The sequence below is a fragment of the Pistacia vera genome, unplaced genomic scaffold (genome assembly GCF_008641045.1).
Source record: "Pistacia vera cultivar Batoury unplaced genomic scaffold, PisVer_v2 Contig405, whole genome shotgun sequence".
NCBI classification, from domain to species: domain Eukaryota; kingdom Viridiplantae; phylum Streptophyta; class Magnoliopsida; order Sapindales; family Anacardiaceae; genus Pistacia; species Pistacia vera.
The window spans coordinates 1449476-1473850 of NW_022196230.1; the positions used below are offsets into that span (position 1 = coordinate 1449476).

At 41.5% G+C, this 24375-nt stretch overlaps 1 protein-coding gene and 1 pseudogene across 1 annotated transcript; both read left to right on the forward strand.

Annotated features, from left to right (window-relative positions):
- The first annotated feature begins 7778 nt into the window (after positions 1 to 7778).
- LOC116142131 lies at positions 7779 to 15847 on the forward strand (annotated as a pseudogene).
- A 5208-nt stretch (positions 15848 to 21055) lies between these two features.
- Positions 21056 to 23708, forward strand: LOC116142091. The gene is made up of 5 exons (XM_031427544.1): positions 21056 to 21138; positions 21252 to 21297; positions 21663 to 22324; positions 22515 to 22662; positions 23674 to 23708. The coding sequence occupies exons 1-5, from the start codon at positions 21133 to 21135 to the stop codon at positions 23685 to 23687; spliced, it is 876 nt and encodes a 291-aa protein (XP_031283404.1). The 5' UTR covers positions 21056 to 21132; the 3' UTR covers positions 23688 to 23708.
- The last annotated feature ends 667 nt before the right edge of the window (positions 23709 to 24375 follow it).

Consider the following 24375-nt stretch of genomic DNA (forward strand, 5'->3'; position numbering starts at 1 on the left):
AGAAGGGTCGATATCTACTGAACTTGAGGCACGATAGGTCTCATCTAGTAAACGACCTGCGGTCCAGTGACAAAAACTGGAAAGACCGTACTTTTTTTTGAAGGGTCAGGCCGTCTTTGGAGATAGGGCATGGGCGAGATCCCGATCGGGTGGCGAGCCACTGGTGAGAACTTAGTTGTTTCTTTCGTGTTTGATAAAATCTTGATTATGTTTCTTGTTGCAGAGCTCGATTTCAATCGCGCTGGGCAGAGCGGGGACGGCTTGGACGTAGCTACCCAGAGGGTGTTAGCCATCCCATTGGAGCAGAGGGATTGGCGAGTGGTGCTAGCAGAGTCCAATCTGAGGAGCAGTATTCTTTGGGGGTGTAGAGGCTATTCGAGAGGTACTCCTTTCCTCGCTGAAGCAGACTTGGGATGTGCTCCTGAGTCGGTAATCCAACACTCATTTTTGGTGAGTCAGGGCTGAACCCACTAACCGTTGGAGAGTTTGCCTTGCAGAGTCGCCCATGAGAAAATTGACTGTCCCGAGCGCGAGCGAATCCATCGCCAGGCGTCGAGGGAGAAGAGAAAAGGGAGTGTTGGTGAGAGCGGATGTAAGGTCGAGGTATGTACTGGTGACGCGCCCAGTCGGCAGCCACCGAGTCAGCAGCCCTGTCGGGAGTGGGTCGTCCCAGGCTGCCGTTGTGGATGAGGAGGCCGGGACTATCATATCACGATTCCGGCTACTGCGTCGACTTACTCGGACGCAACATCAATGAGTAAGATGGCCGACTCCTTTTGTTCCCCGGGACGAGGCGCGTCTGAACCAGATGGGTGCGGTTGCTGCCGCTGACTGGGGCGTATCTGCGCTGTTCAGGTATGAGCGTGTTTGTTTACATTCTTTTTTGACTTCGTTCTCATTGCCCGGTTTTGTTTTGCAGGTACTCACTAGCAGTCTCCATCTGAGGAGGTCTGCGTGGCGCAAGAAAAGCGGAACAGATATATCAAGGCCAACGCTGGTTTGGTCAAAAGGAGGCAGCATCCCGGAAGGCTGAGCAGAGGGAGTCAGCAGCGCCTGGGATAGGAGGCTGAGGTCGAGAGACTGCGTCGTGAGTTAGCCGAGAGGACCGCGGAGGTCGATCCCTCAGGGAGCAGTGCATCTTATTGCTGAGCGCCATTATTAAGGCCCGGGGCGAATCATCAGTTGGAGTTTAAAGAAGGGCAGACGTCTCATTGGGATCCGGATGAAGACATTTGCTCATGAGGAGTTATTGGGGAGGAGATTGGTATCCGGTGGGGCAGGGCGAGGAGCAGGCGCTGAGCTAGTCAGCCAGGCGTTGGGGACGAGAGCGGTCCGGCTCGGGGCCGAGCATAGTGGTGTATGCCAGGCGACCGACTTGACGGAGGACGAGACTCGTGCCGAGGATGCTTAGTGCCTTCCCACCCCCCTTTTATATATTTTTTTTTGTGTTTTATGCCTGCGATGCCTTTCGTATGGCGTCTGTGCGTTCTCTGTATTTCTAACTTTGGGCGTTTGGGCCTATATATAAACTTTTGACTGTTGGTGTCTCATGTTTCTTTGGATGAATCACCTGCTCTTTTATTCTCTTGTATTTGTGCATGTTGTCTCGTCGTGGCCTGATGGCCGAGACGCGTGGGTTTATGTTGGGTTGGTTTGGTGCTGTCACTGGTTTAGGACTGGTTCATCCAGTTGGCCGGTGAGTGTGTAGTCCCCTGGCTGGGTGACGTTTCTTAGGTTGAATGAGGCGGTTCGCGGTGTCTAGTCTTGATGGTTGTTCGAACGTTTATCGGGCGAGACCGATTGCAGGTGTCCAAAGTCAATCGGGCGAGGCCGATTGGAGGGCGTTCGAACGTCCATCGGGCAAGGGATTTGAGGGGTGAGAACGTTATCGGGCGAGGCGATTTGAAGGTGTACGGACGTTCATCGGGCGAGGCCGATTTGGAGGTGTTCGAACGTTCATCGGGCAAGGCCGATTGAGGGTGTACGAACGTTCATGGGCGAGGCCGATTTGAAGGTGTACGAAAGTTCATCGGGGAGGCCGATTTGAAGGTGTACGAACGTTCATCGGGCGAGGCCGATTTGAAGGTGTTCGAACGTTTATCGGTTGAGGCCGATTTGAGGTGTTCGAACGTTATGGGCGAGGCGATTTGAAGGTGTTCGAATGTCATCGGCAAGGCGATTTGAAGGTGTGAGAACGTTCATCGGGCGAGGCCGATTTGAAGGATTGGAGGTGTTTCGAACGTTCATCGGGGAGGCGATTTGAAGGTGTTCGAATGGCATGGGCAAGGCCGATTTGAAGGTGTGAGAACGTTCATCGGCGAGCCGATTGAAGTGTATGAACTTCATGGGCGAGGCCGATTTGGAGGTGTTCGAACGTTCATCGGGCAAGGCCATTGAGGGTGTACGAACGTTCATCGGGCGAGGCCGATTTGAAGGTGTACGAACGTTCATCGGGCGAGGCCGATTTGAAGGTGTACGAACGTTCATCGGGCGAGGCCGTTTGAAGGTGTCGAACGTTCATCGGTTGAGGCCGATTGGAGGTGTTCGAAGTTCATCGGGCGAGGCCGATTTGAAGGTGTTCGAATGTCCATCGGGCAAGGCCGATTTGAAGGTGTGAGAACGTTCATCGGGCGAGGCCGATTTGAAGGTGTATGAACGTTCATCGGGCGAGGCGATTTGAAGGTGACGAAAGGTCATCGGGAGAGGCCGATTTGAAGGTGTATGAACGTTCATCGGGCGATGCCGATTCGAAGGTGTATGAACGTTCATCGGGCGAGGCGATTTGAAGGTGTAAGCAATTCGTCGACCGGGGTCGATTGGAGATGAAAAATTCTGAATAATACTTCATTAAATGTTTGGCGTGAAGCCGATGTCTAAGAGGAGATGGATAAGCCCATTCATCCTTAAAGAAAACAAAACACGAAAAAAAATAACAGGAGTTCACCTAGAGTAGTAGCGTTTGAGGTGGAACGGCATTCAACTGTGTGGATGTCTTTGCCCTCGGGGTCTGGAGTTTGTAGGCGCCTTTCCCCGCTCTTTGATTATCTTGTAGGGGCCTTCCAGGTGGGTCCGAGTTTGCCAGAGTTAATCTCTTTGGTATTTTGGAAGACTTTAAGAAGGACCCAGTCGCCTATCCGAAAGTGCGGAATCCTACGCTGCGGTTGTAATGACGGGCGGCTTGTTGTGGTAGGCTGCGTTGCGGATACTTGCTTGTTTCGTAGTTCGTCCACAGTGTCACAGGTTTGGCAAAGGTTTTGGCTATTTGATTCCTGTCCGCCCACTGGAGCCTAGTGGACGGAGACTGATATTTCGGCTGGGATGACTGCTTCTGAAACCATATGTCAGGGAGAACGGTGTTTCGCCAGTTGATGACGAGCGGGGTTCGTGTATGACCAGAGGACTGGGTAGCTCGTCCGCCCATGCGCCCTTAGCTTCGTAATCGCTTCTCAGTGTCTGCATGATTTTTTTTGACGACTCGGCCTGGCGTTAGATTGGGGGTTGCGGGGTGTCGAGAAGCTTAACTTTATTCCCCATGTGTCACAGAAATCCCTAAAGCCGAACTAATGAACTGGGACCATTGTCGGTTACAATCTCTTTCGGTATTCGAACCGGCAGATCACGTTTTTCCAGATGAAAGCTCGACTTCTCGGTCTTGACTGGGCCAATGCCTCAGCTTCGATCCACTTAGTGAAGTAATCTGTTACTGCCAACATGAAGACCCGTTGCCCTGGTGCCGTAGGTAGCTTTCCACGATGTCCATTCCCCACTTCATGAATGGCCATGGTGTCAGAATGGAGTGGAGCCGTTCTGGTGGGAGGTGTGAGACGTGGGCAAACCTTTGACAGTTATCGCACTCTTCGCATAAGCGAGTCGAAATCGGCACGGATAGTCGGCCAGTAGTAACCCGCGGTGATCACCCGGTGAGCAAGACTGCGTCCCCCTGCGTGGTTACCGCATTGCTTCATGGAGTTCGGATAGGACATTTTGGGCCTCTTCTGGGTTATGCATTTGAGGTAGGGACCCGAGAACGACTTTCTGAGGAGTTGACCGTCATGTAGGGTGAATCTAGCGGCTTTTGCTTTCAATCGGCGCGGTTCGTTCTTCCATCTGGGAGCTCATCGTCTTCAGGTACTTCACATATCGGATCCATCCAGCAGTTGGTTTGCCAATGCCCATGGCTTCTCTGGCAGATTTTTCGGGTGGTGGTTCTTCCAGTTAGCTGGCCACTGCATGAATAGGAGGGGGACGGGTGACTCAGAGGAACATGGGAGTGCTGAACCAAGGTGGGCGAGGGTCGGCATGGTTGTTCTCAGCTCTGGGGATCTGTACTATTGAGAACTCTTCGAATTCGGCCTGCAACTGTTTGACCATGCTTAGATAGGATGTCATTTTAGAGTCACGTGCTTGGTACGTACCTTATAGTTGATTGACACGAGTTGAGAGTCTGACTTCACTTCTAGTCTCTTTGGCGCCGATCTCTCTGGCAGGTGAGTCCAGCTAGAGGGCTTCGTATTCGGCCTCATTATTCGTGCACTTGAACCCACAAAGGACTGCTCGCTGAATGATGTCTCCCTCTGGTGTGATCAGTACTATTCCGAGTCCGCTTCCGTGGACATTACTTGATCCGTCTACTAGGAGGGTCCACTTTGAAGGTGGTGCGCGTTCATGCATAGTATCTTTTTCGGCCTGGGCGGTTTCCCTTGGTGTGAAGTCGGCAATGAAATCTGCTAGTGTTGGGACTTGACGGGGTGCGGGTGTTGTATGATACGTCGTACCGCGAGTTCTATGTCCATTGCATGAGTCGGCCTGAAAGCTCTGGTTGTGCAATATTCTTGAGCGGAAGGAGGTGATCACAACTATAGGATGGCATTGGAAGTACGGTCTGAGCTTCCTGGATGCATGGATGAGAGAAAGGGCGAGCTTTTCAGTTGATGTAACGAGTTTGACGTCGGGAGTGACTTGCAATGTAGTAAACCGGTGACTGCTTCGTTTCTCTTCTGGACTAGTAGGAGATTGGCTGTCTCGAGACCGCTAGTAGCGTAGAGTCTCTCGTTCATGGGTTGGACAGCAGCGGGGGTGTAGTCAGATATCTCTTCAGCTGTTGTAGGGCTTCTTCGCATGAGGGGGTCCAGTCGAACTGTTGGATTTTTTGAGGGCGTGGAAGAAGGGTGGCACTTGTCGGCGGACCGGAGATGAAGGCTCAGGGCGGCCAACGTCCTGCAAGAGCTGGACGTCTCTGACGCAAGTTGGGGAGGTATGTGAGAACTGCCCTGATCTGGTGGGTTTTGTTCATCCTCGCTGAGTAACCATAAACTAAGAATTTACTGACGACACGCCGAATGAGCATTTCTGGGTTTAGTTTCATGTTGTACTTCCGGAGAATGGCGAATGCCTGGCTAAGGTGGTCAAGGTGTTGTTCAGCAACAGGGATTTGACGAGCATGTCGTCGATGTAAACTTCCATGGTCCCCTAAGTGGTGTGGAGAGAACATTTTGTTGACCAGAAGTTGGTAGGTGGCTCCGGCGTTTTTCAGTCCGAACGGCATTACTTTGTAACAGTAGGTTCCCTCTCTGTGATGAAGCGTCTTCTCCTGGTCGTCCGGCGCATTAGATCTGATTGTACCCCGAGAAGGCATCATGAAACTCAGGAGTTCGTGCCTGCGGTCGCGTCTACCATCAGTCAATATGTGGGAGGGGAAAGAATCTTTGGGGCAGGTTTGTTTAAGTCTGTGAAGTCGATGCAGAATTCCACTTCCCGTTTTTCTTCTTTTACGACTAGACGTTTGCCGCCATTCGGGGTAGTGGAATTCTCTGATAATGCGTTGTTTAGGAGTTTTCGATCTCTTCATTGATGATCTGGTTCCTCAGCTGCGAATTTTCTCCTTTTGCTTGACGGCGGGTGACTGGATTCCTTTGAGCTGGTGGCCATCGCGTCCAGGTTGATCCGGTATGTCGGCATGGACCAGGCGAAACAGTCTTCATTCTTTTTTAGAAACGATCAGTTCTCTCTTGTCTCGGGGTCGAGGCGGGAGCCTATGTTTGTTTTTCTCTCTGGGTCATCGGAAGTATCTGTACCTCATCCAGCTCTTCCATTGTCGGTTGATCGGCTCGGTTCGGAGGGTCGGATGAGACTGTAATGCTATGAGGAATGTCCCTTCCTTTGAAGGCGTTCTTGTGCATCCCTAGAAGCTTTAGGGTCGCCTTGATCTCCGCACTCCCACTGGTTGGGAACCTGATCGTCTGGTGGAAGGTCGAAGGTACTGCCCGCATTATGAATCCCGGGACGGCCCAAAATGACGTTGTAGGGGGATGGGCAGTCGATCACCAGGAAGACTGTTTGTTTGTTCACCCCGCCGGCATAGATAGGAAGGGTGATTTCCCGATTGTATAATTCTGTTCCGAATGAATCCAAACCAGCAGTGTGCGGTCGTCGTGATATTTGCTTCTTCAGTCCCATAGCTTTTACTGCTTCGAGGAATAGGATATTCGCTGACGAACCCCCATCCACGAACACCCTTTTCACTAAGATGTTGGCTATTTGCAGGGAGAGGACTAAGGCGTCGTGGTGAGGGGCAACCAGGGTGATCGGCTCGTCATCTCGAACTGAATCACTTGATGGAGCATGACCTAGAGACCGGATGAACGAATGGATTTCATGGTGGGTGGTTCTAGCATACCGTTTGGCTGATGAGTAACTTACCCCACTGATTTCTGATCCTCCGGAGATGAGCGGCAGAAACCCTTAGGTGTCGGTTCTCGCGGAGGGGGGGGGAGCGACTGTTGTTTGGAGCTTTTCTGGCTGATGGTGCTTTTTTTCTTTGTCGGTAAGTGGTCACGGAGGTGTCCTTCTTTAGGAGCGCGGAACCTCGAGCCGCAAGGCGATGCAATCCGTGGTGTTATGCCCATGGTCATTGTGGAACTGCACCACTTGGTGTGTTCTCCTTGCCTCAGGATTAAGCTTCCCAGGCACTTGACAGCGGATCCCAACCTTTCATTATCGTCCGACGGGTTGGTTCGATGCTGAGATTATACTCTGGTATTTGAATTGATTCGATAAGGATTGTTGTTATGTTTCTGAGGGTTGGCGGTCGTATGGTCTCTGGATCTGCTCATTTCCTTGAGGGGGGTTGGTACGGTGCTCTGTCGGTCTAGGTTCCGGTTCCTGTCGCGCCGCCTAGGTTCGTATCTGGAATGGGCGGCTCGGTTTATCATCTTCCTCCCACCTATTTGGATCACGGCTCGGGCCAGATGCATCTTCCATGGTAGTAAATAGCTAGCTTTGGGAGCTCTTGTATAGTTCCCGTCTGGAAGGAGGCCTTTCCTGAAAGCGTCCACAGCAAGTCTGGGGTTACAGGAAGTGATAGAGTTTTCTCCTTGTTGAATCTACGAACGTACTCTCTCAAGGTTCCCTCTCTCGTTGGATATAGTGTACAAGTCGGCCGACAGCTCTCTAGCTTCTTGCTGCTGGGAACTGTTCCACAAAAGTGTCAGTAAGCTGTGCGAACGAACGATGGATCGTTCGGGAGATTCGTATACCATTGGAGCGCCGGACCAGACAAACTGGAAAACGAAGCTTTTTCACATACAGGCTTCTCTAAGAGGCCGGGGTTTGAAACAGTGAACATCCGCTGTTTGTACGAGGCTATGTGGTCGTCGGGTCGGTGGTACCGTCGTATGGTTTCATGTTGGGATATTGAATTTTTGGGGCATGTCAGCCAGGGCGATCTCGTCGCAAAAGGTGAGTCCGCGTAACAATTCGGTCTGCTTTTTTTGGTTGGGATGGCATTCCTGGGATACGCTCTATTACTGCTCGACGTGGCCAGTCTTTTGGGAATAACTGTTCTGCGGGGGAAGGAAATGCTATCGGGTCATCCTGTCTTACGGTCTGGTAAGCCTCGTGGCGTCATCCCTGGGGGGTAGACTGACCGATCAGTCGCGCGTGCGTTCCTTTGTAGCATATGTGTCGTTCATCCCTTTGGCTGGAGACTCCCATTGTCACTGTTCTGTTGTTCTTCCCTACATGGATGGTAGGGGAGTTGTCTGGTAGTTGTTCGGTCTTTCGGGATGGTGGAATTCAAGAGCTGGTGTTGGTTTGGTTTGGCCGGTCACCACCGCGAGATGAGCTAGGCAGGAGGGGGTTGTATTGGGTTGACTGGAAGGGGAGTGGCATGGTGGAGATGGTGCTTAGGATTCTCTATGGTTAGATGTTTTGATATGAGGCTGGATGGTCACACTGGACGCGCGCGCCGTTGGTCTTTATCTCCGTTAGTCAGAACGAGTAGTCGACCGCAATGCGTCAAGCGGAAGCGGCCCTTTGCCAGAATCGAGGGTTGGTGCTCTGGTGTGGAGAGGGGTTGCATGGAGGGGGGGGATATGGTGCGGAATCGGTTGGAGGGTGCTTGGCCGGGGAGAAACTCGAGGTCATAGAATTGACATTACTTCTCTTTCAGCGACTGGTTCTCGCCACGGATGGATGCGTTTTCGGCTTCCAGCGCGGCCACTGTCAAGTTTGTTGCATGAGAGCGGTCAAAGCCCCAGTCTGGCTCGATGCCTGAGTTAACGTCCTCTGAGTGTAGCCATGGAATATTCCTCCACGTAGCAGGGTTCGTCAAGCCGAATAATTGCTAGAGGCCCCACGGGGGCGCGAAACTGAGACGTAAAAATACCTGAACGGAGGGGGGGTCTGATCCCTGAGGTCAAGGCCACTAGCGATCTGATTGCACCTGCCCGTGAGGAAAACACACGTGAAGCGAACGGGAAACACCGGAGTGGTGTTCGCCGTAGGCACTCCGAGCTCAAGTCAGCAATGGAAAGGGGCTAATTTAGTGAGGGGTAAGGAAGAGAGATTCGGAAGTCTAGTCGGAGACTGTGAACTACGGTGACCCAATGAAACTCTGAGTGAAGAGTTTCGGGTGTGGAGGGTGTAATGTCGATGCCCCCGTAAGAGGGCTAGCCTCTGTTTATATAGTGATCGTCTAGTCTCACCATCTTGGTAGAGGTAGGAGTCCTAGTAGACTTGATACAAACCCTAGAAGAATTAGGATTTGTGGTAAGCTGTCTACCCGTGTCGTTAGGAAGGTGATTGATTAAGAGTTACTCCGAGTAGGAAAGTGGATCGAATAGGAAAGTATCCTGAGGGGGTTGTGGGATTTGGATTTGTCCATGGACCTAGGACATGGTCACAGTTGTGAGAGGCTTGTGCCTGCTCAGTTGGGCCGTTCGTTCCTCAGTACGAGAATATGGCTTGGGCCTAGTAGGACTAGACTTGGTCCTTTTTCCCTATTTGGGCCAAGGACGATTTTTGGCCCTAACAGTCATCACCTGTATATTCTATTGATTTCTAAATCATGATCAAGATAAATTTGAAAATAAATAAATTATGGTGGTAATTGACCTGTGCCTTTTTGTCTCGACCTAACTTCTGGTTCATATTCATATTATCCATGCTTGATATAGATTTATATACTTCATGTTATGAGATGAACTAAAGTAACCGACCTGCTGTGTGATAAGATGAACGTGAACGTGAAGTTATTGGAAAATATGAATCCGATGTAAGGGTTGTACTGCGGTTTCTAGAGTTTTCGTTCCGTATAGTTGTATATTCAGAAAATGCACGATGAACACTCTTCTGCCCAAATTCAATTTTAATTATTTTAGGAATTGATTTTGAAGAAACTCTTCCAAGCCATTTCTTATAAAAAGATCACACAAATGAGATTCTACTTTTAGATGAATGGGGGTGGTTTCTGACCTCTGTGGCATATATCTCTGCATTTTTTGGCGAGCATAAGCAGCAGATCAAGCATAATTATACACAAATATGTGTCTCATACATGGTTGGTTTTTGTTGTGTTGTCGACGGTCAGAGTATGCCACCTGTCCCTTCACTGTTGACATCAAGTGGTCAGGTTACCCCATGTGTCGCTCTGCAACAGATAACTTATCTAACAAGCTCATCAGTGTTAAGTATGGGTGTTCAAACTTAATAAGCAGGATGGAGCTGACTCAGATCCAGATATGAGAGATTATGTGTGTAACCACCTTGTAACAACCACCTATCAGACAACATATATAAAAGGGAAGCACCACCTCCATTTTGAGGATCGATCATTTATGCAAGCACTAGGAAACCATACAAAGAGAGTTTTAGCTGTTATTACGTATTCTTGTTAGTGGATGTCTAAGAACCAATCGTATCGTCAGTTCTAAGGCATTATGTTTTGTAATATAGGTCAATGTATATATTGTATATATTTTATCTTATCAATAGAAAAAATGTTTGTATTTACATGTGGTTATTACTTCATTTATATATATGGATTTAAGTTAAGAAGTCCGGATGATACAAATCTTTAGAAGATCAAAATATCAAAGTATTCCTACATAGGTAATATTAATTGGCAATAATTTTACAAGTAGGATGCTGAATGCCTCGTAGAATCATGTGATGGTATTATTGTGATGATTATAAAAGTTAATCAAATAGGGCATTAGCATGGATAAGCGGTTAGTGAACTATTTATCGAATATGGTCATTTATGATGAATCACAATGGACATTTAAAATACAGTCAACGATTTATCGTAAGATCTTTCTGTGATTATTAATCCTTAGACCTGAGATATCACGGTTGGATGCTGCTAAACGCATATGGTTCATATGGTGTATAACACGAAGGCTAATCATTTCATGTGTTAATAAGTCACTTTGTCATGTGTTGTTATGTGTGAGACAAGTGATAGTTAAGATGGGATCGTGACTTGGTATAGATTGATATAAAGTTCCTAAAAATGTCAAGAACATTGGAAAAGAGAAATGGATATATAAAATGTTATTTGAAAGGTTGTTTCATGGTGACAGCGCATATATATTGTTTCAATTTGATATAAATTAAGATAGGATTTTGACATACCATGAACATTCTTAATGGGATTAGGCAATGAATGATTGATATATAGACGCGTAGATTAAAAGGATTGTGAAGTATATCTTCATTGTGACTAGGGGGTATGGGAGCATTGCATAAAGGCCTACCATAATCGGTAGGCGTTTTGTTCATAAAGATTTATACAAAAACATATCAAACTAGACTATGTATTGGGTCCACGCTAGGCCACAGTGAACCTAAGATGGTCACACATAAATACTATGGAGAAATGAGAAATAGCAAGAGAGTTGATTATCCAAGGTTGGCTAGCACCTACAAGGTAATAAATATTTATATTATGTCATTGAATTAGATTCAACGAAGGGGTATGCAATTTTATGAATAATTAGAGTCAATTGATAATTGGAATTAAATGGAATCCAATTCATAATTAATCATTTTCTTATATTAAATTGGATTTAATAATGAGTTGTAATTTAAACTATGAACAATTTAAAGGTTAAATTGTTATGTAAACAATTTAAGAGTTAAATTTTTAATGTGATAAATGTTAATCCAATGTTATTATTTAAAGGAAGTTTAACAACTCACAATAATTATGGAATTATTACAACTCTAAAAACAATTATGGAATTGTTAAGGAAGTCCAAAACAATTATTGAATTGTTTACAAGGTTACATAAATAAAAGAAATGATATATCAATTTAGGGTAGCGATCAAAATTTCTAAGAACCCTAAATGTCTCTTTGGCCTAATTCTTCTTTTACCTTAGTGGGCATCTTTGTTTAATTTCTCTTGAATTAAAGTCTCAAAGGTTTTTAAGGACTTGAGGTAACAAGTATATACCTACTTGTTTTCAATTTGATGAAATGTTTTGCAAAACATGAATATACGTTATAGTATCACATGCATCATTCTCCATGGATTCCACTTTTATTTCTTCCTTTGTATCACTCTGCGTATAAAGCAACACTAAACAATAACATACAGTGGAAGGCGTGATTCTAACATGTTGAACCAATTATAAAAACTCTTGTTACTCCACGTGTGGCTTTTCCAACTGTTTTAACTGGTTATTTATAAATAACGCACACATCTTACCAGTTCTTGTCTAGGGATGGGTATCTTGGTGGTACGAATTTTTGATAGAATTTAAGGTGAGTTTGATCCGAACACAATAAAGGTCTTATGTGAATGGGAGAATTATCCCATTTATAGGACCAACAGGCTAAGTGGCGCTAGTCGGTGTGGCGGACCCAACATTCCCTCACGGTCAAGCCCATATGTTGGGTCAGGCCTTGTATGGAGATAGTTGCTAGTTAACTCTTCTCACTCGGTCAAGCACTCAGCTCAACTGGGCTTAACTCGAACCATGGAGGGTTGAAGAAAAACAGTAGGCAAAGAAAGCAGGAAGATACTGCTAGAGATTGTAAGAAAGAGAAGAGTTTCAGAATATTTTGTGTATGTATATTAGTATTACACTTTGTCAAAGCTCTATTTATACAAAAAAGTACTGAAATTAAGGAAATGACAATAAACGGCAAGTGGTAATGTGATTTAGAAGGATCTTAGGAGTAATTCTGTAAGGGAAGATGAATGAGATGAGGCTTGTTCTTGCATTCATTAGTGGCTTAAACCCAACATATCGCATATTCATCATTCATAAAATGGTTTCTACAAACAAAACTCAGGTGTAGCTCTTCCCTTCGATTCTGTCAAAATTCAAAACAGATACTTAGATTAGCATCCTCCTTTTGCTTTTCCGAAAACAACACATGGGAATTAGGTATCTAGACCTCTCATCGAAAACCTCATGGTTGTAAATGGGCCATACGGATCAAAACGCATAGTAGATAGACTCAATTGAGAGGTATAGGCAGATGTGTTGCCAAGGTTTCACTCAGTAGAGAAGGAGTTTTGACGTATCAAGAAACTCTCTCTCAGTTGCCAAACAGTCATGTCCGGCTCTCTTGCAGTAGATTGGCAAGACTGGTCTTTGCATCAATGGTTTCAATGCTTTCCTCCATGTGACCTCATGAAGAGATATGTATGAAGCTTCTCCGGACTTCGCAACAGGGGGAGGACACAGTATGTCAATTACGGGGAAAGTCTCTTTATGGTTTAAACAAGGATCTTGATAATGGAATGAAAAAGAACGGACGCATAATAGGCCTGGAATTGTCAATTCAGAACACGAATATACTCTATTTCTTGCAGAAGAGGTACAAAATTAGGGCCCTCACTTTTATGTTGATGAATACTAATACCATGAACATGAATGGATGGGTAATCAAACCATAAACGAGACTCAACAGGACATTTCCCGCGTAAAGAATTTTGGAGACCAAAGTATCTTAGGCAAATGATGACATATACGAAAAGGACTGACCAGCGCAAACAGAATATCTACGCCGCCAACACGGAAGATATGTCTTAGCAAATTGTATCAAATTCGGAACAATTAAGGCAGCATGCAAACCAAGAGGCTAATTGCCCGCCTTAAAACAAACGCAATTAAAGAGATCTACAACACTCTCAAGGGATAATGCATAAGTGGACGATGTCCACCCTTAGAAATTTGCCCAGATCTTGAGGATCCCTCAAGTTATCAAAGACTAGCAGGCTAAATCAATCCTTCTCACCATGACATGACTTGACATTGCTATGGTAGTATACCATCATAGTACGTTGTAGCATCGGTCCAAGGCAATCACACATGGAGTGCAGCAATAAGGTCATAAAATATTTGAAGGGTTCTCGGTTGGCCGAGGTCTCATTTACCTTGAAGCGGAAATCTAGCGAATCACGACCATTATGATTTAGATTAGCATATGTTAAGACGAGGTAGGCTGCTTACGGATTCTGATAAACTGGAGGGGCACTTATCTCTGTGGAAGGACAAAGAACAAACAACAACATCACTTTTTCAATGAAGCAGAAGTTATAAAGCCATGACAAGGGTTACACGTGAGATTATATGGTTCTTTGGATACGAGACGATTTAAACAAAAGGTACAAGTAAGAAAGCTATTTTTACATCTGATAATAAATTGCCGCAAATCCAGTTGTTTATGAAGAACAAAAACAATAAAGATGGGGGCACTTGCAATCAAGGAAAAATTCAGGAAAGGATAATGCAAAACTATGACATGGCCATCAGGGCAACCAGCTAATATGTTTTACAGATCCATATGCAACAGGACAACATTCACATTTACTGAATAAGCTTTAGGGCTCTTAGACATATACAAACCACAAGCACAAACACCAAACTGCGAGGGAGATGATGAACATAGGAAATGTGGATTTAAGCTATAAATGGAAATGCGAATCAAGCCCAATCTCCATTCAATCTTCAATACGAGAAATTACTCCTAAGAATCCTTCTAAGCACATTTAGTCACATGATTGGATTCCTAATTGTATTACATTTTTTTTTGTATAAATAGAAATAGTACAAGGAAGACTAAATACAAATAACATAAAATATTTGAACTCTTTCTCTTCTTGTGCAATCTCTGAGTATCTTATGTTCTCTGCCGTCTTTTCATTAACCTACATGGTATCATTAAAAGCGAAGTTGAGAGAAAAAAGTTTAAAAATTGAATGAAAGATACATAGCGAACAGGATGACCACAAAGTTCTAAGAATAGCAGTTTAGGTCCTTGAGTGGGAGCTTGATTCATGTAACAAGAAATTAAGGGAAGCAACTTCTCGAGAAGGTTTTGTTGCTAATTTTTTGTATTGCCCTTCAGTTTATGATATATAGCAGCAAGGATTTGAGTATTTTAAGTACCATTGGGTTAGAGGAGAGCCAATTATTGTTACAAATTCTTTGGAACTGACCTCTGGCTTGAGTTGGGAGCCAATGGTAATGTCACGTGCATTTTGTGCTATATTGCATGCTAAAGGCTCCTCAAATAAGGTGGTCAAAATCATTGATTGTCTTGATTGGTGTGAGATAGAAATAAATATTCACCAATTTTTCAAAGGTTACTTGGAGGGTCATGCTTACTCAAACTCTTGGCCATAAATCCCCAAACTCAAAGATTGGCTCCAATCTAACTATTTTAAGGAGTCTTTACCATGCCACAGTGCATAATTTTTAAAGGCCTTGCCATATGTTGAATATACATATCCTTACTTGAGCATTCTCAATATTGCAACAAAGCTACCTCCAGATATGTTGAAACCAGATTTAGAGCCGAAATCTTGTATATCATATGGATTTTGTGAAGAGCTTGGACGTGGAGACTTTGTGACCAAGCTTCATTGTGACATTACAGATGTGGTGAATATTTTGATGCATACAGCAGATGTGACCCCTAGTTCTGAACAACTTACTGAAATAGAAAATTTGAAGAAAATGCATGATGCTCAAAACCAAAAAGAGTTTTTTTAGAACTTGAGCATGGAAGACAATAAATTTGAGGAGTGTCCTTCAAAATCTGAAGAAAAGTTAAGGTTAGAGTTGTATGACCCTTTATCAATAGATGCATCAGAAGGTAGTACTCTTTGGGATATTTTTCGGCAGGAAGATGTTCCCAAACTTGAGAAAAATCTTAGGATTCATCAGAAGGAATTCAGGGATGTTTACTGCTCTCTAGTAGATCAAGTTGTGCACCCGATTCATGATCAAACTTTCTACTTAACGATGCATCATAAGAGAAAGTTCAAAAAGGAATTTGGTGTAGAGCCTTGGAGTTTTGTTCAGAAACTTGGAGAGGCAGTCCTTATCCCAGTTGGATGTCCCCATCAAGTGAGAAATCTTAAGTCTTGTATAAAAGTTGCACTTACTTTGTTTCTTTTGAAAGTATTGAATAATGCATCCGTCTCACTACGGAGTTTCGCGCTCTTCCATAGAAGCATAAAACTAAGGACAACCTTGAGGTGAAGAAAATGTGTATTTATGCATTAAATCATGTTGTAGACGAATGGAAGAAACTTAATGGCTGACTTCATGCGTCAATTAACCTCATTTTTGGGATGATGAAGTTTTATCTAAACTTATGATGTTAATGTATTTTTTTTTTTAAGGGCTATGTACACATCCTTTTGCAATTATTTACTTATGACACAAATGTTATAATCTTTGAAACTATGCATTAGGCATGAAATATCATTGAGTTAAATCTTAAAAAAAAAAAAAAACCATGATAGAATTTGAGATAAGCCTGACTCCTCACCCAATAAAGTCTTGTTGAATGGGAGGATTATCCTCTCTTATAAACCAGTAGACTTGAGCATGAGGGAGAGTGTTGGAGTCTCACGCCAACTAGGCACACTCAAGCCTACTAGTTTATAAGAAGGGGTAATCCTCCCATTCAACAAAGCCTTATTGGGTGAGGAGTCAGGCTCACCTCAAATTCTATCATGATTTTTTTTTTTAAAGAAATTCTATTGAATTGTATTGAGTTGTGCATACGCAACCTATTTATACAAAAATGTGATAGCTATGTAAGGATATAAAATATTACAAATAATGATACAATCTCAATAATAAAGCAAACAAAATCATATTTTAGCATAATTAAGAATGAGAATAATTCACATATTCTCATTCCATGTCTAGATAATATGTGAATTAATGTCACATATTTTCTTCTCATATTCGCATGTCAACACTCCCCCTCAAGCTTGTGGTTTGTATAAGTCATAAAAAGCTTGCGCAGTGGATGTGAATATTGTCTGCCATTAGATTAGAGTGGATTGATTAGCGAAAGCTTGATTATGTAAGAAGTTGTCTAACCCGAGTGCTTATATATCTTGCAGGTTGAAGTAGAACTTGAGGCTAGAGTGGGTTGATTAGCGGAACAACTTAATAACCCAGGATAGTAGTAAAAGCTGAAAATGTTTCAATTTGCACTAGGAAAATTCCAGGGAAACACTAGAGGGGTCACAAATGGTCCCACTTAAAACCCAGCCTCTTTAGTCATTTATCGTCTTATTGACAGAATTTTCCTAGATATGCATATATCCATATAAATAGCTACTCACTATCCTAAACCTAGATGCTCTGATACCATGTCAGAATTGAGAGGGCAAGAGAGACAATTGAAGAGAGCCAAAGTATGCCCAAGAGATATCTTTGAGAGGGCAAGAGAAACAACCCAAAAGATTTCCCTCTAGTGATGGTGAGCACTTGGTCTGTAAGCTTAAGAAATCCATATACGGTCTAAAACAAACATCCTGTCAATGGTATTTTAAATTTCATGGAGTAATTTCTTTATTTGGATTTACTGAAAACCCCATAGATCAATGTATATACCAGAAAGTTAGTGGGAGTAAGATATGTTTTCTTGTTTTATACTTAGATGACATTTTGCTTGCAACCAATGATAAGGGTTTGCTTCATGAGGTAAAACAATTCCTCTCTAAAAATTTTGATATGAAGGATATGGGTGAGACATTTTATGTCATTGGCATCAAGATCCATAGATATAGATTACGAGGTATCTTAGGTCTGTCTCAATAAACTTATATCAATAAGGTTTTAGAGAGATTTCGAATGAAAGATTGTTCACCAAGTGTGGCTTCTGTTGTGAAAGGTGATAAGTTCAATTTGAACCAATGCCCGACAAACGATTTTGAAAGAAAACAAATGAAGAACATTCTATATGCTTCTACAGTCGAAAGATTGATGTATGCTTAGGTCTCTACAAGGCTTGACATTGCATTTACTGTTGCAATGTTGGGACGATATTAGAGTAATCCAAGTATAGACCATTGGCGAACTGCAAAGAAAATGATGAGGTGCCTTCAAAGAACCAAAAACTACATGCTTATGTATAGACTGACGGACAATCTAGAAGTGATCAGCTATTTAGATTCAGACTTTGTTGGCTGTGTTGATTCACGCAAATCAATATTAGGATATGTTTTCATAATGGCTAGTGGAGTTGTATCTGGGAGAAGTGTCAAGTAGTCCTCGATTGCTACTTCCACTATGGAAGTTGAGTTCGTTTCATGTTTTGAGGCTACTTCACATGGTGTATGGTTAGAGAGTTTCATATCAGGGCTTTTGTTCTTATCAGTTTAAAAGACATAAATTTCTGAGTCGGAGATTTCTCCGCAATTTGTTCTTTAATGGGCTTGAAGCTCACTAACCCAATTTACTTATTTTTAGTCCAAAACGGAGAAACAAAGGGAGTAAAATCTGGGCTTCACTTATCTAGCCAACTTCTGGTCTATCGTATACATAGGCCTAAAGGATGGCCCCTTCTGTTTGAAGATTTGACCTGGTTACTTAACGCCTTGTTGGTGAGGACTCAAAAGGGAAAACGACTGCCCTATTCTGTTATTCATCTTAAAAGTAGTTCTAACTTTAATTCTTTTTATAGAAAACGTGGATCCCATTAGATTCTCTCAGCAGAAATGAGTCAATAGGATGATGCATCTTGTACCAACCCCCCCACAAGCTAATACTATCGAACTTTTAAGTGGGTATTTGGTGTTCTAATAAAAGTTTAGCATGTTCATTGGATTACATCTATTGAAAGCGTCGCCTCTTAAGAGTCTCTGGCTGTGAATCGTTCTGTATCTGTATTGTGACATATAATAATGCAGCAAACGACTGTAAAACTAAACAGGATCTTGACATGTAGTCCCCAAGACATGAGAATATGGGTCTCATGTCTTTTTGACCAAATACAAATAATTTCATTCAAACCCAGAAATGAACTTGGCTAGCATTAAAAGCTATGAAGTGTATGGTGGATCTGTTCATTTCCCTCTACTGTCTACAAGCCTTGTCTTTCAGTCATCAAAGTGTTATAATTCATAAGAAGTATGTAAATAATGTCAAATATTTATTTATGTTACTATAATCTAACCCTTCTCTATAAATAGATTTCAGAATTACACAATCCTTCGAAAAAAATCATCTTAATTTACAATTAATGTACGTACAAGCAATTGTATCAGTATACATACAATTAGCATCAATTATTACAAATAAAGAATAAAGTGCTAATTATTATTGAAAGTCACCTGAGTGGGATCACATTAAACTAGAAACATAAAAAAGCATCAGGTAGCTCTTAAAGCTTAAAGCCTTAAAGCACTTTTCTAGTGCAACATGGACCTTACAAATTAAATTTCTTCTTATTTTTTCAGGTGAAGGAAATTTTATCGTGCACTATCAAGTTTACGTGTGAAGTAGAAGAACTTGTTACTTCCACTTTCTTCAACTTTGCTTTTGTTGCCACTCATAAAAGAAAGGCTTGGTTGTAATGACTAATGAGGAGGGACCAAAACTGACCCACTAGTCGGAACAAGCAAGTCCCCACATCTCTGAATCCAAAGCATCTTCTATGGGATTGTGAGAGTTGGAGGTGATGGTATCTGTATTAAAGCACCAAAACAAGACCCAGACACTTTCATTCTCAGCCCCTTCATTAGCTTTAGGCTTTTAGTTATATCCAGACAACTTGCTACGTATCAAATAACAGCACTAGCTATGAACAAACACCGGGTCTTGTATCTGTTTCCTCTTCTTAAAAGTTAACCTATTCCTTCCAGCTAATTAAGCTTTCATTTTCATTGAACATTCTACCTTTGAATATCTGATTAGGGAAACTTATTAGCTTGTTGTTCTTCCACATGTCACGACCGGAAAGCACAGGAGAGCAAAGCAAATTTGCTTTGTACCCAACCAACAAAAAGATAAGGAGCACATGTTACAGTTGCTCCAAGTCAAAAATTTAAAAACAAATTCCAGTCCCAGTACAATTTAGTATCCAATGATCCAACACTGCTATAATTCCAACCAAATCGTTTACAAACCAACATTCGCTGCATGTAGTCCCTACCGATTCTATTCTTACCTAATTTCTCTCTGGTACCGCAAGACTCGTAGTTTAATCGGAGAGCGAATTCTTATACTGCTGAGCGTTAGGAAGAAGCTGAAGCAAGACATTAACAATAGAGCAATGCTAATTTTACAACGACACATATAAAAGAGGTATACAAAGATAATCTCCACTCTTAGTTTTCACGATTTTTCTCTCTCTTTTTTTCTTTTTTTGTTTTTTCTTTTGTTTCTTTTTCTAAATAATGTCGCTTTATAATTTTCTTTGTATGAGTTTTTATAAAGATAATATTTTCCTTAACAATAATGTTGGGGGCAAAGGGACGAGATAATTATTTGTAGAATTAGGTTAATTAAAGGTTCAGGCCTGTAATGAGGAAGCCCAGTCAAAGGAGACCGATTACTTTTTCCTCTGGGTGGAATATGAACTGGCAACAAGGGTAAAGGCCTAAAGGGTTCATTGAGAAGAAAATAGATTAATAAACTCCCTTGCTAATAATTAATTAAGCATTATCTCAATGACAAAGATTAACTTATTTTTGACATTTTTATTTCAATCAATCTAATTAGTAACCAGACATCGTCAAATTATATATCCTATCAACTCTTTATTTATAGGATATGGTATAAATGAGAGATGCAGTTCTCATTTTTCATAAAAACCGATTTCAAGATTCGCAAGGTGGTCTGAGATTATCGAGATATTTAGTATTGGCATTAATATCACGCACGCCTATTCTCAATGCCACAGAAAGGTGAAAGAATAGACTAACCAACTGTTTTCATTGGTCTTATACAATGAACCTATCTAAAAGTTGGTTCTTATTACAAATTTGCAAAGAAGAAGCAAAAAAAAAAAAAAAATCTTGCTTTGTTGTTTTTTTTTTTGGAAGGATTAACTTAAACATGCTGTGTCGTCGAGTATAGATATTTATTTTCTGAAGAAATTTGATGAAAACCAGGTCATTCAAACCCTAAATCATAAAATTGTACTATAAATATGGATATTAATGTTTTCTAAAATTACAAATTAAATTGATGATATAGAATCATGAATAAGTGAAAGAAAAAATGGAGAAGAATGCCAAGTGCTAAAAAATGGATAACTGGAAAGGAAGAAAAAATATAAAAGTCTTTAACTGCATTTATGTGAAAAAACCAGAGAGCATCATTTCGAGAATTTCGGAACATCGATCATTCCAGACAGACCCAACATAGTGCCCCCTCAAAACATCCCATGCACACCCAAAACATAGTTCCATTGAAAGACCCCACTCTCATTGACGCGTGTCAGCTACATATTCTTCTATTATTTTGGCCCCTGCTTTAGTGCTTTTACTTCTTCTCCATGATCATTTCCCACTCACTCTCACACCCTCACTTCACTTATCCCTTGTGCCAGTTTTACTTGCCAAACACTTTGGCTGAGAAAATGAAGGTCGACTCTCATTTTCATTATCATAATCTCTTACATATTTTACTTATCTCTTACTATTTTTTTGGCTTAACATATCAATTGGTGTTTTTCTTTTTTTTTTATCTTCACAACAGATCTTCAATTGGGTGCACAGGAAGTTTAATCATAACGTCATTAAAGGTTCGAATTTGATGCCTTTGAAGTTATATAGTCACGTTAAAGTTTGTCATCCAACTAATGTTTTATTTTTGACCAAATTTCTTAAAGCGGTTGAGTTTCATAACTAGTAATTAATGTATGCAAATCCCTTTTTTTTTATTGTAGTGCATAAATCTTGCTTGCTTTATTGCAGCTGAGTGGTTTTCTAGCCCTCCATCACTTGCCTCCAATTATAATGAAGTAATTTGTTTTTGAGTAATTATATATATTGGTCTGCTAAAACTCCTTAACACGATTTGACTGCATTTTTGTGGGTACACATTTTGACAAATGTTGATGCGAACTAATAGTATACATATGGACGGGAAATTTGTTGTTTTGGGCAGATGGGTTTGCTCGAAATGTGAAGAAGACTGAATCCATTGCGATTGACACCAACACGAAAGCATTACTGGAACAAGTAGCCCTGGTGGATGTGCTTGATGGCTGGAAAGATGGAATTCTAACAATTGGGACTTTTGGTTTTGATTCTCTAAAACCATTCGACCAACCAAAAGAATATTTTATTTTCGAAAGTGAGGCAGAAGAGGAGGAAGGTGAAAATGATTTAATTAACAATGATGATGATTTTGATGAAGACAACGACATTGTTGTTGAAGATGAAGAAGTGAACCCATTGATTTTCACAACATTTGGACACAATTTTAAGGACATTGCATCTGATGGTGATGGAAATGTTGAGAAACGTCATGATGTGATAATAACCCTTGATGGTGTCCCATTAACTCCATTTGTTGGTTCCTCTAATGAACTCAGATTTGAGATAGGCAGCAAAGACAGCGATCAAGGAAAGAAGAGAAGAAGAACAACACTTGCAGACCTGTTCTCAGAAGACTCCGATATCAATTATAAGAAGACAACTTCCTATGAAGTGGAGCAAAATGTGGGTAAAAAACAATCTGTTCGTACAAAGAATGGCCTCTCCTTTGCTAAGAAATTCATTCCTCATGTTAAAGAGGATTCACGTCCCATCAAGAAATTACACCAAGTGAGTAATACTCCTTTTTCCTTTTGTGTACACATGCATGTGTCTTCTTCGTAAAAGATGGAACTGTACAAATATTTAAGAAACGACTTTATTACATATATATATTTATATATTAATTTGAATTGGTAATTTTAGTTGCAATGAAACATTAATTAGATGGTAATTTGCATATTAATTTTCTGATGATCAGATGATGAGGAGGATGTTAAAGAGGAAGATCCATCCAGAGCTTGAAGGCAAAGCTAATAAATCAGAAGGTCAAAACAAGGGTAGCGTTCTTGACCTTCTTGGCAAGAAGAACGAAAATGTTGAATCGGTTTCGTTACTTCCGGTTCCAGGTATCTTTTAAAATTTATCTGGTTTGTTTTACATTAATCTTTTTTAAACCTCACATCACATACAGTAACCTGTAGTGCTGCCATGTTTGACCACATAATCTGTGTTATAGTTAGTTCTCCATAAATATTTTCAGGTGCATTAACATAATCAAATAACCTGGCATCCAATCTGCATGGTTATATAATTTGAAACAAATGCCTAGTCTTATCCTGAACATCCAATCATTGGATTTGCGACAAAAAAATTCATCACCATGGTCAGATTATTATTATTATTGTGTGCTGCATTTCGCCTCATTAATTCCTTTAATATGGGACCTAATTCCCAATTTTCTCTGGCCCATTGTTTGACTGTGAACAAAATAACAACAAAAGATGACCAAATCGAAGAATAGGTAAAAGTAACGATAGGAAAATGACCCTTGCCAACTGCTCATCAAAGATGTGTTTGGATAAATGACTCAATTCTTTGTTCTTGGGCACATAACTGATTATCATCATAATTCAATTCACACGATATGATCACGGTAGATTACTAGCTAGTGGTTCCTATTGTTCTTCTTCTTGGCTTATATATATGTAGGGTTTCTAACAGCTACTAATATTTTACTCAAACACTAATAGTATAAATCCATGGTGGTGTGAAGGTGGGTGGACAGGATGAGAAGCTGAAGCTGTCCTTATTGTTACTACCCACACAAATATGATACTAATCGAATAGTAGTAATGGGTCCCTTTTAGAAAATAACTCGAAAGATAGATACAACTAAAAAGCTGTCAATTAATCACATACCAAATGGTGATGATCTCTGGCCCATGATAATCTCCTTTCCAACGCTGGCCTGCCCATGTCTCCCAAACGATAGGTAGGGACCAATACCCACTATAATTTTCCCTATCATTCTACCAATCATCATCATCATCATCATGCATATGCATGAAGCATTCTAAACTTTTCGTCTTCTGCTTCCAATACAATTTTACTGATTTTTGGACACCTCGTTCCTGCAGATGCTACAGTTTGAGCTTTTGGGTGCATGTTTGACCTAGTTTACTAGAATGCTTTCGGGTATTGTTTAAGTATTAAAGAATTTTTTAATGGAGAATAATGTTAATCAGGTTTGTGCACATGGAGCACTGTGTTCTGCTTTGTAATTTATTTTTCTATTGTTTTGGTTTTAGTGTGTGTACGTTGGGTGTATGTTTGTCGCAACATTATTAACAGGCTTTAATTGGTTTATGTTTTGACAATATATATGATGCATCTCCTTAAGCCAATTTATATATTGCACTTTAACAGTTCGCGTGTTGATGATGGACCTGCAACTTTTATTCTTATTTAACAGCTAAAAACCAAATTTGTCTGTGCTCTTAACAGTAATTCCAGTTATAAAGCTATTCTATAACCACATCAATTGTCATACAGTGTTTTGTTCTTTGATTTTTCATGCCCATTAATACCCCTTTTCACCTCCAAATACATGTACAAATGTTGCATTGAGATGCCTTTTAACCCCTTGAAATGGTCAATATCATTTTTATGTTTAAAGGAATTGGACGGAGAATAATTAATGTGAGGGAGAGAGAGAGTATAGTAGTAACGTCAAAGTCAAAGAAAAAGAAAAAGACTTTTCATCAATCAACCGAAGGTTGGGTAACTTCATTTGATTAATATGGGGTGGAATCCTTATTCAAAATTCATATATAATTTCG